Source organism: Aythya ferina, assembly GCF_964211825.1.
Source record: "Aythya ferina genome assembly, chromosome: 1".
Classification (NCBI taxonomy): Eukaryota; Metazoa; Chordata; class Aves; order Anseriformes; family Anatidae; genus Aythya; species Aythya ferina.
The window spans coordinates 7,750,781-7,767,420 of record NC_140296.1 but is presented as its reverse complement, the minus strand read 5'-3'; the positions used below and the strand labels follow the sequence as shown (position 1 = coordinate 7,767,420).

Below are 16,640 nucleotides of genomic sequence, written 5' to 3'. Positions count from 1 at the left end.
CGGGGCGTAGGGGGCCTGGGGGGGTGCGGGGAGCCCCGCGGCTCCCTCCGGCCCTCGGTGTCCTCTGGGAGCTGGAGGCGGCGGCTGCGCTGGGGTAAAAGCAGCGGTGCGAGCCCTGGGAGCCGCCAGGGGGCAGCGGGCGCCCGTGGAAAGCGGCGGTGAGGAGCGGCGGGGGGGGGGAAGCAGGAGCTGGGGGTCCGGGCCCTGCCTCTGGGCTTAATGCCTTCGGTGGGGCCGCTGCGTTTGGTTTTGTGAGAAGCGAAGTTGTGTTTTTGCGGTAGAAAACTGACCATCTGTGTGCAAAGGTGGTTGTGTGGTCACAACAAATAGAGGTGCTCAGTGGGTAAGTGGGCAATAGAAGGCCTCGCTGTTCCAAATGAGGTAGAAGCTAGAGGAAAACAGGGTGAGCAGCGTGAGGACAGTAAAAATAATGAAGATCACAAGTTCTCAAAACATAAGAAATGAGAAATGAAAATAGGGAAAAAGGAGAAATTAAAGGCTTAATTTAAAAAGAAAAAAAGTACATATATGTTATAGATCAGGTGTTGGGTAATAGGAAATAAAAGGTTATGATTTGTTTGCATAAAATATGCTCCTGATTGACAGGACGCTCGCCATTGCAATCACGAATAAAATAGCTTCACAGAAGATCCTGTCTGAAGAGAATTATTGAGAGTTTTCTCACAGTTTGAAAGGCTAGAAAACATGTGTTTGGGCTGTGTTCGCTTCCGGCCTTCTGGTGGATGTTATTTATACCATAGAAAGCGTTACTGGGATTGAGCCCCTTGCTCTTAAGGGGTCTCTTAACATAACCCGTGGAAAAATACAAATTTTTCTATGCTTTAATTCTGAATTTTCAGCAGAATACTTAAAATATTTGCTGTACTTTCAGGAATCTCTTTAGTTCTTTCAATAAAAAGTTCAGATAGGTCACAGTATGCTTTGTTTATATAGTTCTGAGTTGAAAAGCAATTGAAATGTGGAGCACCTGCTGATTGCTCTAAGTCCACCTTTGGGGGTGCTTCTATTACTTCTTTTTATTACTTCTTTTTTCAGTGTTGCTGTGTTTTATTCATACTGTGTGGTGGTGTCTTGTACTGTAAGTAAAACAAAAGAGTTCTGTTTAAGCACAAATTGAAGGTGGGCACCACTTAATCAGTCAAATGAGTTCCTGCTAATTTATGTTCTGAAGCGAAATGTTTCATTTTGGTTGACCCTCCAGTAAAGCTTTTGCCTTTTATTGCATTTTATTTTTTTTTCTCCAGGCCTTTCTGGCATAGAGAATATTTGGTTATCTGATTTTGTTTTTCCTCTGAACTACTCAGAATAATGACTTCAGTCACTCACGTTTTTCTAGTACATGTGTTACAGTTGTTTTTACCAGAATGCTGAGAACAGTGCCCCTAAGGGCCAAGGAATTGGCCAAGACTTGAACTATTTTGTAGCAAAGTATGAACACAATGTCAGTGTTGATTATAAAACGACTTTTAACTTACAAAAGCCATATTCAAGTCTCCTTTATCTCCTTAGCCCTCGACTTCCCTGAGGGAGTTATGGGGTGAAGAAGTGGGATTCACTTCCTATTCTGGGTTTGCTCTGCAGTATACATTGAAAGGAGATTTATAAATAACTATTACTGCAATAAATGTGCTTTTTCAAAGAAGGATTTATAAAGCCTTGTTTACATCAGCTGTAGAGAACATTTTGGTAGCTAACATTGGAACTCTCTGATTAACATTTCATAAAACTAGAAGTCATTAAATATTTTGACTTGGTTGTTTCAGATGATTCTGTGAGCACATGAACAAAGCGAGAGGACTCCTGGCTGCCTCTGTAATTTCTGTCCAGAACTCCTGCTTCATTTATCCAGCTTGTCAGAGCTGCTTTTCTAGGCTGGTGCTGAACCCCAAGAGGTACGTGCTGTAAGCTGTTCCATCCCACTGGCTGTTTGCTGTCAGAGGCCTTGCAGGTCTCTGAGAGCTGAGCACAAAGTTACCACTAACTAATCAGAGAAATAAATCACAGAATCACAGAATTTTCTAGGTTGGAAGAGACCTCAAGGTCATCGAGTCCAACCTCCAACCTAACGCTAACAGCCCTCCACTAAACCATATCCCTAAGCTCTACATCTAAACGTCTTTTGAAGACTTCCAAGGATGGTGACTCCACCACTTCCCTGGGCAGCCTGTTCCAGTGCCTCACAACCCTTTCAGTGAAGAAGTTCTTCCTAACATCTAGCCTAAAACTCCGCTGGCTCAACTTAAACCCATTCCCCCTCGTCCTGTCACCAGGCACGTGGGAGAACAGGCCAACCCCCACCTCGCTACAGCCTCCCTTGAGGTACCTAAAAAGAGCGATAAGGTCGCCCCTGAGCCTCCTCTTCTCCAGGTTGAACAAGCCCAGCTCCCTCAGCCGCTCCTCGTAGGACTGATTCTGAACTCCTTGGCTTGATAACTAACAAATACCTGAAATTAACACCATTTGGATTTCTTTAAAGTCCTGTAGTAGTTTGGAGATCATTAAGAATCAAGAGTTATATTGTACCACATGAAGTCAAAGGACAGTTCAGGAGAATGCAGATGTGTGTTAATATCTTCCACCTGCGTCCATTGCACTTCGATTCTTCGGTGCTGTTCTGAAGTTAGAATGCATTAGTTAAAAGCCCCTGCAAATTAAACCATATGTTTTCTTTATTTCTTCTTATTCTGTGTGTTCAATGCATGACGTAATTCAGTATGATTCTTCCACTTGCTGTGTGTCCAGGTAGATATGAGCTTTCCTTTTTTTTCCTCCCACTGTTAATGTTAAACAGATGACACATAAAAGAACAACAAATCTATGAGTATCAGCACAGAATGGAAGGAGCTGGCTTTGCAAAGGAAGGATATCTGTTGCTTCACATGCTGAAGTCAAAGATACAACAGTGCTGTTTCCTGATGATTTTTTTAATCTAGGTTTTATACTAAGCTTCAGAAAGAAAAATCCCAGAAGACAGCAAAATGCAAACAGACAGAGGTGCCAAGGAGTTCAGAATCCCCCAAAGGTCATTCAAAGCCCTCTGTGTCTCTCCAGCTTGACAACAGACTAGCATTTAATCAATCTACCAAAGAAGCCAGATTGATACAGGCCCCTTGCTGAGCTTATGTTAATATTCATGCCTCAGGGGGTAAAGACCAAGAAATAATCTTATAATTTACAATGGAATATTAAATGCATTATTCTAGTGGCATTTAAACTGCAGATAAGTTCTTAGCTCCGCAGTGAAGTTCACGTGTTCAATTTGGTTTTTATTATTTTCCTGTCTTGTCAGGTTTAACTGTCCAAAGTGTGGCTGCACAGGTGAAGCTAAAGATGCAGGGTACAGATATAGATTGTCCCTGAAGATTGCTGACACAAATGATTTGTTTGACATTACTGTGTTTGGAAGTTGCTTAGATCCATTCTTTGGTGTCACTGCGGGAAATCTGCAAAGGTAAGGAATGCGTTGCTTCTGCCTATATAACTAATGCTTTTTTGTCAACCTCAAAAAAAAAAATGAGATGAGCTTGGATTGTGGGGAGACAAATGGGGAAAAAAGCTGTTAAAACACTCCCTTCAAGCTTTTCCCTGGTACCCGTAACTTTGAGAAAATGGTTGAGTTTGGTTTCCTGCTGAAATACTGAAATTTTGATATGTATTACTTTTATGTAAGAAATCTCTGCTTTTCTGCTGAAGATATATTAGAGCAAGTCTGGAGGAGGCCACAAGGATGATCAGAGGGCTGGAGCACCTCTCCTGTGAAGACAGGCTGAGGGGGTTGGGGTTGTTCAGCCTGGAGAAGAGAAGGCTCAGGGAAGACCTCACAGCAGCCTGCCAGTACCTAAAGAGGGCTACAGGAAAGCTGGGGAGGGACTCTGTCAGGGGGTGCAGTGATAGGACAAGGGGGAATGGTTTAAAATTACAAGAGGGTAGGTTTAGATTAGATATAAGGAGGAAATTCTTCACTCAGAGGGTGGTGAGGCCCTGGCACAGGTTGCCCAGAGAAGCTGTGGATGCCCCATCCCTGGAGGTGTTCAATGCCAGGCTGGATGAGGCTTTGGGCAGCCTGGCCTGGTGGGAGTTGTCCCTGCCCATGGCAGAGGGTTGGGACTTGGTGGGTTTTAAGGTCCCTTCCAACCCAAAGCATTCTGTGATTTCTGTGATTTCCATTACTAAGATGCTGCCAAGTGAGTTTCACCATTTAGTTGGGCCCTTGGGTGGATCCTTCCACCTAAATTTGAGATGATGTAATTTTCTTCATCTAATGGCAAATTACGAAGTAAGTTGACTTTTTCAGAAATGTAAACATATTTTCAAATCTTGTGGCAAAATTAAGTCTTAAGGTAAAAAGAGCCTGTCAGGTTTGTGGGGCTGTTCATTTGTTTTTGGTGTTCGGATTGGGGTTTTTGGTTGTTTTTTTTTGGTTAGTGTGTTTTTCTTGTCAAAATTTTTTTTGGTTTGGTGTTGAAAGGAATGGATTTTTGGTTGTGTTGTTGTTGTATTTTGTTGTTCTTATTGTTAGGATTAAGAAAGAAGTGTGCCTCTTACAGCTTTTTTTTTAATGGGACCAGATTTTCCTTTAGCATTGAGGGATTTCTAAGAAAGGCTGTTAATCATTAGAGCCTGACCACCCACATTAAAAGCTTCAGACTTTCTGATACGTCAAATTGCAATGATAAGATATTTAGATATGTTCCCTTTTTCTTTCTCTCTGTTTTTATTTTCCACTGATTCGTGTTATCATCGGGTCAAAGATAACTCTTTCTAAATCCCATATTAACAGCATTAAAAATACTCTTATGGGAGTCATTCTCCACTAGACCGCTGTACTACTGTGAACTGTGAAAAGCAAAACTAATTGCATGGCTTGATATGGATGCTGCCATTGCTGTAAAGATGCAGGCAGAAAGGATGTGTAAGTAACAGCAGCATACATGGCAGCATTATAATATGTAAATCATGGTGCTGATCCAAAAACTGGAGCCACGTAAGGAATACCCAAATGTTGTATGCATATTAAACCTATATGAAGTATTGTTTAGTTTTATTTCACTGTAACAAATTAAGTGAACTAAACAATTAATTTTAGAGGTTCACGATTTCCTGTGTTCTGTCTGTTTAGTTTAAGCTACCACAGTATCTTCTCTTTAGTCTGTTCTACCTACACTACAGCTGAACTGCTGTGTAAATCTTACTGCATCGATGCATTATTTCTGTATGTTTTTACTCCAGGTGTATTGAAGACTTTAATCAGCTGTCAGGAGAAACAAACAGAGATGCATCTCCAAGAGTGTTAGTTGAAGCAGTTGAAGCCTGTTTCATTGGAAAAAGATTTATATTTGGAGTGAAGGTAATTTTTAATCCATATTACACTCTTATAATGAGTTTTTTCATTAAGTTGTAGCCAGCTGGGGGTATAAACTTATCAAGACATTTTTTTCAGAATGTCAGTATCCTGAGGAGAAAATTTGGGGCTAGAATATGGGAATGATTCTGCTCCTCTTCCTCAAATTCTTCTGTTATTTTAAATGAGTCACATTCAAAAGCCATCTTGAATGGCAGTAGTCAGCTTGACAGCTCGTCAGGGCTGCTTTTCAGAGAGGCTGAGCAATGCCAGCTCCTGTGTGTGTCAGTAACAGCTTGGAATCTGTATTTAAAAAAAAAAAAAAAAGCATATACAGTTCAAGCATGAAACAGACTGCCTTTGCAAGCCTTGCCTTACCTTTCCCATGCTGCATAGTCTTCTGGTTTCTGAAATGTAGGGAGATGCACACATCCCCTTGCAACATTTTGACGTTTCTGTATTTAAGAGTGTTTAAAAACGCTGATAAAGTACAGCTGCTGAACATACACATCTGTGCTTTGCCTGTGTGCTTAACAGACTCCGAAATATTAGCTGTTTGTAATATTTCCATGCGAACTGTCTTTTAAGTTCTCTTAAAATGCTGCTTTTGAGGGTCATTCATATTTTGAAGTCTGCTGATGAAATCTTACCTGGCTCAGGTGTTTTTCCTCACCCACAAAACTTGTATCTGAGCCAAGATTTTCTTCATGTTGTGTCTTAAGCAATGGAAATTGGAGAACCTTGTGGATTAACTTTATTGAGCTAGAACCATTCACCAGCTCTCTAGGTTTAATACCTTTACAAATATGAGTAATCCTTTTGTATATCAACAGCCTTGTTGCTGCTTTTGCACACACAATGCCTGAACACGTATGCAAAGACCATTTGCTCAGCCTGTAGCTACAGACATTTCTATATCATTTTGTTCAGCTTTGCCTACAGTTGCACTCTCCCAGACATAATTCAAAATCAACACAATATACTTTTAAAAAATACGGAGAGGGGTGTATAAACATACATATGTATTTTAAGACTTACATAGAAAGTCATTGTGCTTGGCTAACAGTCTTTGATTTCAATCTTTGCACCGTGCATGGATTCAGGGAATAGAAGGGTGGATGAATCTGAAGACAACTATATTTGCTTTTGTCCTCTTTGGTATTGTCATACCTTCAGGGGGAGATAAAAGAAGGTTTATCCACTTCTCAAAACATTAGATACTCCCTCTGCTTTTAATATCATTTTCTACCCGCTGTTTCTTTGGAGAGTGGAGCAGGTGTTACAAGGAATTGCTGCTGAAACTCCTTTGAAATACTGCTCTCTAAATGTATCTGAGAAGATAACGGTTGTAAATTACTCCATGAAATGGAAATATTGCATAGAAAATAACATGCTGGCTTTGGTAGCTGAGCTGCCAAGTCAGGTAGCTGGTACCAGAGTGCTTCGCTTCAAGTATTACCCAGTGTCTCCTAGACAAAAGAAAAGCACTGGCATCAGGCAGCTCGCCAGTTGCACAGAACTGTACTGGAGGAAGCTGTGGAGCACCCAGTGCCCTAATGGGAGGAAGAAAATTTCTGTGAAGTTCTTGCTTAGAATTCTTGGTTGTTTTTCCAGCTCCAAAACTCTGCATAATTGCAGCAAGCAAAGTGCCTCTCACTGTGATGCCCTTTATAGCCTTTGCCAGTTCTTATTTCCCAGGGAGTGCTGCTTTGTGTGACAGACTGTTTTGTCTTCTCTTTGCTGCAGATTCTGACCTAAAAGGGATACCTAAATTTAAGCCTGACTTAAAAGGCATGCCTTAATTATTTTTTTGTCTTAAACCAAAGCATTATACTAATTTTTCCTTTCCCCCCTCAGGGTTGTGCAAGTGAGGATGGAGGGTGTTCTTTTGCCAGCAGCATCTTGCAAAACTGTTCCAGAATTAACAGAGGTACAAAAACCCTTACAGCTTGCCAGATCTTCCTGCCAAATGCTGCTGTTACTGGCTTTACTGTTATCACCTACTTCCATCGGCTCCTGCAGTCCAGGAAATTCAGGAACCATAATAACAGCTCACACTTACCTGATTCATTGTCACCTCCAATAGATGAACCTGTCAGCGAGCTCAGCAGCTTGTCTAGCTGGAACAGAAACTCCTGTTTTGTTCAGTCTAGTGGCGGAGAAAGTTTTTTAGGGTGCTGGCAGCAGTCCTTCAGCCTGACTTCATCTGTTGCTTGGGTAACAATGGAAGACTTTCCCACTCTGAAAGTGGGAAAGCTGGTGAGTGAACAGCATGAAGAAGAGGGGAGGCCTGTCTCTGCAGAATCGTGCAGTGTAAGCCTTAACAATCAAACTCTTTGGGAGTCACAGTGTTGCAGCTCTTCAGTGAGGGAAGAGAATAAAGAGGAGGAGGATGAATTAAATTCACAGCCTAGTCAGACTGACAGAATCTCTGCGACTGATAAATTAGAGAGAATTTCCTTCTCAGAGACTAAGTGTTCACCTCCAAACCATTCCAGGTTGTTAAAAAATCCCTCAGAGTTTGGAGTAAAAAGCATTTACCCAAATACTAGTATTGGAAATGATTCTTACAAAGAAAAATCCCCAAACTCCCTTTTTTACAACAGACATACCTCAACTTCTAATTGTGTAAATGTTGTAACTAGAGTGTCTCAGACAGACTCTGTGCTTTGGGAAGAGCTCCCGTTCTCAGAAAGTCTGAATGAATTTTTAGCCAGAATAGAAGGTGAGAGTTTTGTAACGGCACCCAGTCTTGATGCAGGCCAACGTACCGCCCTTGAAAGCAGCAAGTTGAGTGTAGGTCTTAACAAATCATGTCCCAGGCAAGCCCCAGGAGTTGGTGGTTTACCTGAAGGGAGCATATCTGGGAGGTTCTTGCCACCAGCAGAGAAAGATAGTTGGGAGAGTATATCATTTGCTTGGCAGCAGTCAAATCCAAATCCTGTGAGTGATGAGGTGTCACAACGTGAGTCTTTCTGTAGCATTTCATCTTCAGCTGACAAGGAATGGGGAGCATCTTGTGTTATACCTAACCCTCGTCTACTTACTCCATCACAGTCCTTACCGGTTACATCAGAGTATTCTGCTTCCAGAAGAAACAGACAGCCCAAAGAAGCAGATACTGAAGTTTCAAAGTCAGCTTGTTCTTTTATCAGTCTGCAGTGTGCTGCTGAACGTGAAGAAAGCTTCTGTTTACAAAGGAGCAAGAGGGCTACCTGTGTGCAGTCTGTGCGTGATAGCTGTTTAGCTGGTAGTGGAAGTAAAGAAAATTCTTCTTATGAAGCAAACCAACGAAAAGGTCTTATATGCACAGGAACATGGGACTCTGATCCAGCAACTCCCAACAACACAAGGAGGATGTATGAAAGAGAATTAAAAACATCGACAGAACTGCAAGAAAATGCTTTCAAAAGTATAAATAAGAGAGAGGTGATACAGAACAGTAGCTGCCCTGAAGGCAGCTACAATGCTTCTGCTGATCTCTTTGATACAAGTGAGGTAGCAAAAACTGTAGAGTTCTTAAATAAGTCATCTAACTCTTTGATACAGGAAGGTAGGTTGACAGGAAAGGTCACAACTCCTGAACTGGGGCTTTTTCCTTTGGATGTTCCCTGTAACAGTTTAAAACAGACCCCTTCCCTACATAGGTCCCCTCTTGCTTTTCGTAAGCACAGTACACCAGTGGCGTACTCCTTTTATGATTCAGAATGCAATTCTGTTAGTGCTCAAGACTTTGTTCCTTATTCTGAGTCAACTCCTGTGGCAAAACCTGTCCAAAAACTGTGGCCTTTGGGGGAACAAAGCTCTCTTGTCACTATATTCACCCCTAAAAATCCTGCTAAAGTCCATTCCAAAAGCAAGCGATCAAGGTCTTCCTTTCAAAACACTCTGTTACAGCAGCTTACTGGCAGGTTAGTGAAACGTCAGAAGCTGTGTAATGGGGAAGAAAAAGAAAGTAATAGCTCTGTTTCACAGCTGTTCCAAAACAGCCAGTTGCCTGCCGACTTTGAAGAGTGGATCCCAATTTCTGGAAGCAAAGAGAACAGTGAAAAAGATGCATGCTTCAGAAGTGAGGGGTTAAACTCTGAGAATACGGCCGGGATTATAGCAACTCCTGTGTCTGCAGGTACCACCAAGGCCTTGTTTTTAAATGATTCAATCCTGGAAACTTGTTCCTCTTCAGAAGGAAAGAATCACCTCTCACGTGCAAATTATTCAGGGGTTATATTGGAAGGGGCAACAGGCTGGTCTCCTGAGTTGTTCTTCCAAGCAGAGCCCCTTTTTCTGTAAGCCAAAACAGTAAAAAATGATTATTTTATGCTGTGTTATTTTAAATTATTTTTAAGATTTTTTTTTTAGAATGACTCATATAAAGAAAAGAGATGTTTAAAAACCATTTTTATACACTTTTAGGCATATGTCTTCCTAAGATTATTTGCAGAACTTTGTACCATAGAGATGGGGAAAAGAGAATTCTGCTCTTAGTTTATTTTACTGTAAATTAAAACATGCAATAAACACTTATGTAAATGTGTGAGCGTTTAATAATCTCACTTTTTCACATACAAATAGGTGAAGTATTCTCTGGTTCCCTATTGTCTCTTCCTCACTAGAAGAGCCCCTGAGTCCATGTCCCTTCCAGGTTCTTACTGGATGACTCTGGGGATCGATCTGAGATCGAACACACAGCTTCTGCAGTCGAGCAGGATATTGGTGAGCTGTGCCCCAAGAGCACAGGCATGCTGAGACTGCAGCATTCCTGCAGGCTGTGTGGAGACAACAGTTTCTCATGGCTACACAGTGAGTCTGCATAGGTAAATAGGCTACAAAAAAGTTCTTCCATAGCTGTTGGTGGTGGTTTTCTTCCTGTTGTTGTCCATGTCCCTCTTTGTTCTTTCCCCCCACCTTACAGTTCAGGAAATTGTGGCACAGGTTCTGATTTGTCCAGTATTAGCCTGAAGCCTAGTTCTGGATATAACTGAAAGACCCTAGGCAGCAAACCATTTTTTTTTCTCCTTGCTGTCCAAGATACTCGAGCACAGCCCAGAATTTCTTCCTGGTGTTTGAGGCTGCTGGAACAGTAGGTGGCAGTGCAAGAGGCTGGGCTCGGTAGGGTCTTTCAGGCCAAAGCCCAGATCTCTGTAGTCCCTGGGTCCTAAACATAAATGGAAGAAAAGAAACATCCAATTGATGAAAATGATGAATATGATGGGGAAAAGAAAAAAAAAGAAAAAAAAAAAAAAAAAAAAAACAGAATTAAAGATAGTTAGATGAGATGACTAAAATAATGATGAATGTTGTACCTGTGAGTGGAGTCACTTGTTAAGTGCTATGCCAGTGACGCCAACCTAAACCACCGTGGCAGAGTGCAGCAGTGATGTGCTCTGACACACAGACCCCTGCGCAGGACTTTCTGACCCATCTGAAGGGGCATGCCAGTATCAGAAGAGGACAGATAGTTGTCATATGCTGGTGGTGAGTTGCCCAGCTGAGCTGCAGGCCTGCACTTTGCAGCAAGTCAGAGCCCCAGAACTGCTCTGTGGTTGCTCCAGGACAGTGCAGGGCTGTAGGGTGAGCCATCCTAGGTCTGTGTGTGCCTGCGTTTACTGATGTTCAAATAAAATCCTATACAATGAGTCTGTTAAGGGGAAGTGAAAAGGGAGTAAGAAATGCAGCCTACTTGGAGATGGTAAATCTGAATTTATGTCTTCTGTGGAAGAAATAAAGGGAAAGACAGCATTACCCACATTGACATCGCTGAGTACAGGAAGGATCTCTTGAAGGGTTTTTAAGAGATTGGTGCCCTAACCAATAAAGCACATGATTAATTAAAACTACAGTCTCCTACATAAGATGAGACTGGTGCCACTGGCTCTTAAAGCACTCCCTTGAGATGAGCTGGACAAACACCCAGCTGGACAAAAACCCTACCATGGGGGTTTGATCTGATCTGAATGATATGCCAGACCTGATGCATCTAGCACTAAAACACTGCCAGAACTTCTACGTTGTATACCTGACCATGCCTTGACATGAATGAAGTGTTTCATCCAAAGTAAGTGCTTTTTACATGATGCAATTATGTGTGTGTGTGTGTGTGGGGGGGGGGGGGGGGGGGGGAATAATTAAAAAAAAAAAAAAAAAAAAAAAAAAAAACTACCAAGTTTGTGGTTGATTCCCTAACCTTAGAAAGACATAAAGGGAGATTAGATTTTAAATTAGATGGGACTGTCTGTAAGATAGCATTGACATTCACACAGGGCAGTCAGAGCCCTCTGTTTTATGCAAGAGGACTGCACCAGTAAGACCAAAAAGTACTGGTGTGTGGCAGGTGCCAGTCAGTGAGCTGGCATCTGGGCAGAGTGTCCCAGGTGCTCTAAAGGAAGGCTTTGTACACCAGAGGATGGAGGCAGGCAGCAAGTTGTGTTGTTTTCACTCTTGCAGTCTGTGGGGCTTGCATTTCTCCCCCTGTGCAGGTTGTTCCCTTTTTGTCAGGAGCCTTTGTGCTCCTGCAGTGTTTCCAGCCCCATCTGCATGTAGCAAAGCCTGGCTCAAGCTTCCTTCTGTAGCGTAACCTTGCTGCTACACCTTCAATTTTAATCTATTCTGTTCTGTTCTACTTAACAAGGAGAAGGTTGCACATCCCAGAGGTTGTGTGGTTCTTGCAAGGAGGAGCAGCCCCTCCAGCCCAGGGAGCAGCACGTATGTCCCTGCAGTGCCAGGCTGGGCCAGTCGCACATCCTGCACATGCAGACTTTCTCCGCACCCCAGCTCATCTCTTACTCTCCCCAGGAGGAAGCTGGCCAGGCTTTTCCAGCCATCATCCCCACAGGGAGCACACTCCAGCCCTCACCTCGTTCAGTAAATGCTCGTTTCCCAAACTGTCTGAGCTTCAAGGATGTTTTTTTCCCCCTCCCTTTGCCCAGTTCCTGCTTAGAAGCACGCAGGGACCTTTCCCTCTGCAAATACCTTTTCCTGTTTTAGTGCTGACTCAGAGTGCCAGCTTCCTGGGGAAACGCAGAACAGATGGTCCAGCCCTCATGGCAGACATTTACCGAGGAAAGACTTTCAAGGTCGGTGGAAGAGGCAATAAAAGACACACGGTGTCTTCAAGCTTCACAGCTCATTTCTCACCGTAAGTGTTAGCAGAAGGGAGGAAATCTGATCTCCAGGATGTCAGAGCACAAACTTTATATATGGACCAAAAGGCTTAAAATGGGAGATCTCCTGTTTGGATCCCAACCCCAGAGAAAGGCAGATCATTAGGGAAGTCCAGCAGAAGAAGCTGTCTGCTGTGGGCATGAAGAGCATCTTGAATGCTGAAGAGAACTAGAATAAAAAAAAAAAAAAAAAAGACAGTAGGGCAAAGAATATGAACCAACTCAAGCATCATCCAAACATCACCTTCATCCACACAGCCCCAGCATCCTGCTAGGACAAGAGTTTAACCAGCTACAGGTTTCAATACCCTGGAGTGAGGATGCTCCAGGATGCTCCCTCTGCCAAATACCACCCTCTGCTGACTGCAATTTGCATTTCTTTGGCATTTCCAACATGGCTATGAAGTCTCTGGTTGTGATTTTTTTTTCTTTTGCTCTAGTGCAAATGGACAGTGCTCCCATGGACAACAGCTCTGCCTCTGCTCTTGCTACGCTGAACCCAAGCAGAAAGTCCTCAGCAGCCATCCAGCTGTAAATCCGAATTAAATCACATCCTCCTAAAGGAATCAGTTTGTCTGATGTTAAAGGCAACTTTGCTTTGCAGATCAAATTGAAACAAAACTCAAACCTCACAATAAAGCAAATCAGACGCTTTAAACGCCAGCTGGAAAGGATTAAACATTTATTTACATACAGATACATATGTAAGCAATTTCTAAGTATAAAAAGGACATTACAAATGAACATGAAGCATCATACATTCACCATCCTGGTCATCCAAAATACATTCCTTTCGCAACCCCACTGTACCACACTTGACAACAGGAACTTAGAAAAAAAAACAAACAAACAAACAAACAAAACAAAAAAACAGACAGGTCCAATGCTTCTGACAATCTATGGTTCACAGGGTTCACAGTTTGGCGATTTGCTAACACCTACACCCTTTCCAAAGACAGCACTATCCCAGCAACTCGAGATAAATGGTCTGACCAAATGTAGGGCATTTTCTCCACTGAAACAGTTGTGCTTGATCATCACAAAACATGTCCGCTCCTCATCCTTTTGGCCATGTGTTTAGGACACTTAAGCAACCAGGGTTCTTGCTAGAATTCTGTACATTGTGCTAAATTCACAGTTGTTGGGGAAAATACAGCAGGTCTTTGCAAAACAGCTGAATGTGTGGGAAAAACTCCAGTCCAGGATATTCCTTTAATGCTGTGACTTCACTGGCATGGAAGTTGCAAACAAAATGCTGCTTTTAGTGCCTAAGCAGGCTTCTAAACTACAATTCAAGCTACAGATGATGGAATAAAATGTACTTTGTTTGTGGTGTAAAAAGAATTACGTGCTTCAGTATTGATTTGTTAGTAATCAAAGCTGAGAGTAATTCAGTTTCTCTTCTGTGGAAATGAAAACACCTTTATAACTTCTCTAAAAATTATCATAGCTTTTCAGGAAAGAGGAAACATTTTAGACCTGAAAAAAAAAAAAAAAACTAAATGTAAGGCAGAGTATGGAGAACTTGTCAGTTAGATAACATTACAAAGGGAAACAAGCCAGTAAACATAAAATTAAAATGCCTACTCAATGTATTAATGAATTCAAATGGGATCTGGGTGAGTCTTTCTGTATAGATCAAAGGCAGTTGGGCAAAAAAAAAAACAAAACAACTCATGATCTGAAAATTCACAGAAGAGCCAAATGTGTGCAGCAGAACAGAGTGAAGTGGAAATAAAAGAGGAGCAGAAAGAGGCTTGTCCCATATTGACAGCTGAGTGACTGCAGCTGCTCCAGTCCCAGGGGGTTTATTTATTTATTTTTCTTTTGTAAACAGCTGTGGGGAGTGAAATGGATGTGACATATCTGCAGTGCATCTTGTTGTGCTAAAAAATATGGCACGTTTTAAACTATTCCTCTAAAACCCAGTGAGAGACTTGTCGCTCAAAGCCAGCATAGCACCAAGCAGTGGTGTTCCCCACTCCCCTCATTAAATGGCCTTTTCTCCCCCAAAATATTGGCTTAGGAAGTTGTTTTTTTCCTTTAGTGCTATGTGGAGGCCCGTGCTAAGGCTTTCTTCCAAACAGCTTGCAAGAGTGGAGGCAACAGCAGTGCCTGAAATCACCGCCGCCCTCCCCGTCATAAACCAAACATTTCATCCTCACTCCATTAAAATGTCAAAACAATGTTCCCTGCTCCTCCACTCCCCTCTCCATAAAGGCTCGGCTGCTGGGGATGCCGTGGCTGCTGCATTTACTACAGCTCATGCCCACAGTGTAACCCAGAGCCTGGGTGATACCAGAGCACTCCCCAAGCAGAGCATCCCAATCCTGGAGCATCTCCCCATGAGGAGAGCAGCATCCGCCTGCGTGTTGGTGATGTACTCGCCTGCACCATCCACCACTGATTCTTCACACCTGAATCTCTTCTGTTGGTCCCACAAAAAGGGAAACTCCTCACAGGCTGCCCTGGCTGAGAATAGGCTTGTTGAACTAGTTAGGTTTATGCTTTCCCAATAAGAAAGTCAGGGTGGCCCAGATGACAAGCCATGGATGCTGATGTAAACTGCATCTTCTCAGAATCATGGGATCACAGAATATCCCAAGCTGGAAGGACCTTCAAGGATCATCAAGTCCGACCCCAGGCTCCACACAGCACCACCGAAAAATCAGACCCTATGTCTCAGAGAATTGTCCAAACACTTCTTGAACTTGTGCAGGCTCGGCGCCATGACCACTGCCCTGGAGAACCTGTCCCAGTGCCCAACCACCCTAATCCTACTTCTAACAACCCATCTTCCCTGGAGAACCTTTTAGCACAGCTGAAAGTGCGACTCACACAAGCCATGTCATGTCCCTAGGCACCAAGGCTGGACTCCAGAAGATGCTCAGCAGGGACAACTCCGTGGTGCCCTCACAAGCATGCATGTCCTTGGGAGTGGTGTCCCAAGATAAGCAGTGGAAAAAGCATTGGCAAAGGTGGCATCTGCTGCTTCAGCTGAAGACTTGGTTATTTAATTATAGCACTAACCAGAGCTAAAATTATCTTCTGAACTTGCTGGAAAAGGAGAACGGCTTCAAAGAATGTGATCACATCCAGGAAGTGTTAATAGCTAGATATTAATGTGAAAACAGCATCAGAGAACAGCACGGCCAGCTCCTGTTTATCCACAGCCAGGAGAACTGAGCTCTTAACCCTGGCTGTACTCTTAAAACCAGAACAACCTTTCCCTGACAGCATTTACTCATTGTTGTCTCGGTTTCAGCTATATCTGGGTTTTCTTTGCCCAGTTACCCAGCTGACTGTGCTCAGAGGTGCACGTAACGGAGATGACATTTCCTCTGGATCTGTGACTCCCAGTTTGTAGGGGGGAAAAAAGAAAAAAAAAAAAAAAAAAACACAACCACACCCTTAACTCCCATGGCATAGTTTTCACTTCTGCTTTAAGTTACAGCTCATTCACATGAGGGGAAAGGGTGCGATTGCATCCATGGGTGATGACAGCCAGCCACCTATCTGGGCTGGATATAGCGCAAAAGGCAGCTTTGGGTCAGTTCAGCTCGGTGGTGAGTGAGGCAGTAGGCTGATGTGGGAGTCTGGCATCTCAGCCAGCGCATTAACCCTGTCGTCTGTTCTTCCAGCCAAGATAAATCCTAAACGGAGGCAGATGGGAGATCTGTAACCTTTACAGGACATTCAGCTACATTTCAAGGGGGTGATTGCATTTCGAAGACACAACAGGTTCCAGTTTGGGCTGCTTTCTTCAGGATGCACTCATCACCCATGGGAGATCAAGCAAGCAGCTCCCCACCACTCGTTGTCACCAGAAATCAGGACTGTCCTTCAAAACGATGATCCTTTGTGGACAGTAACTAGAGCAATTATTACCCACAGCAACAAGAGGACAGACTCAGTTGATACGAGCAAAGAGAAACTGGCTTCAAGAGCCATGTTCATTCAAAAAGCTTATAAAAGATCTGAGGAAGAAAACATTTTGATATAACAGCTTTCACTGAGCCGTCACTATTAGAATTGCCCAGAGCATTTCCTTTGGCTCCAATGAGTTTTCTTGTGAGCCCTAATGTACATCAGTTTTTGGGAGAGTTCCCACGCTTGCT

The 16,640-nt window shown here is 42.9% G+C and overlaps 1 protein-coding gene across 1 annotated transcript; it reads left to right on the top strand.

Annotated features, from left to right (window-relative positions):
• Nucleotides 1-22: 22 nt before the first annotated feature.
• DDIAS (DNA damage induced apoptosis suppressor) lies at nucleotides 23-9,896 on the top strand. The gene is made up of 5 exons (XM_084531671.1): nucleotides 23-158; nucleotides 1,785-1,913; nucleotides 3,311-3,472; nucleotides 5,251-5,368; nucleotides 7,220-9,896. Exons 2-5 carry the CDS (start codon nucleotides 1,801-1,803, stop codon nucleotides 9,650-9,652), a joined length of 2,826 nt encoding a protein of 941 aa, XP_084387797.1. The 5' UTR covers nucleotides 23-158; nucleotides 1,785-1,800; the 3' UTR covers nucleotides 9,653-9,896.
• The last annotated feature ends 6,744 nt before the right edge of the window (nucleotides 9,897-16,640 follow it).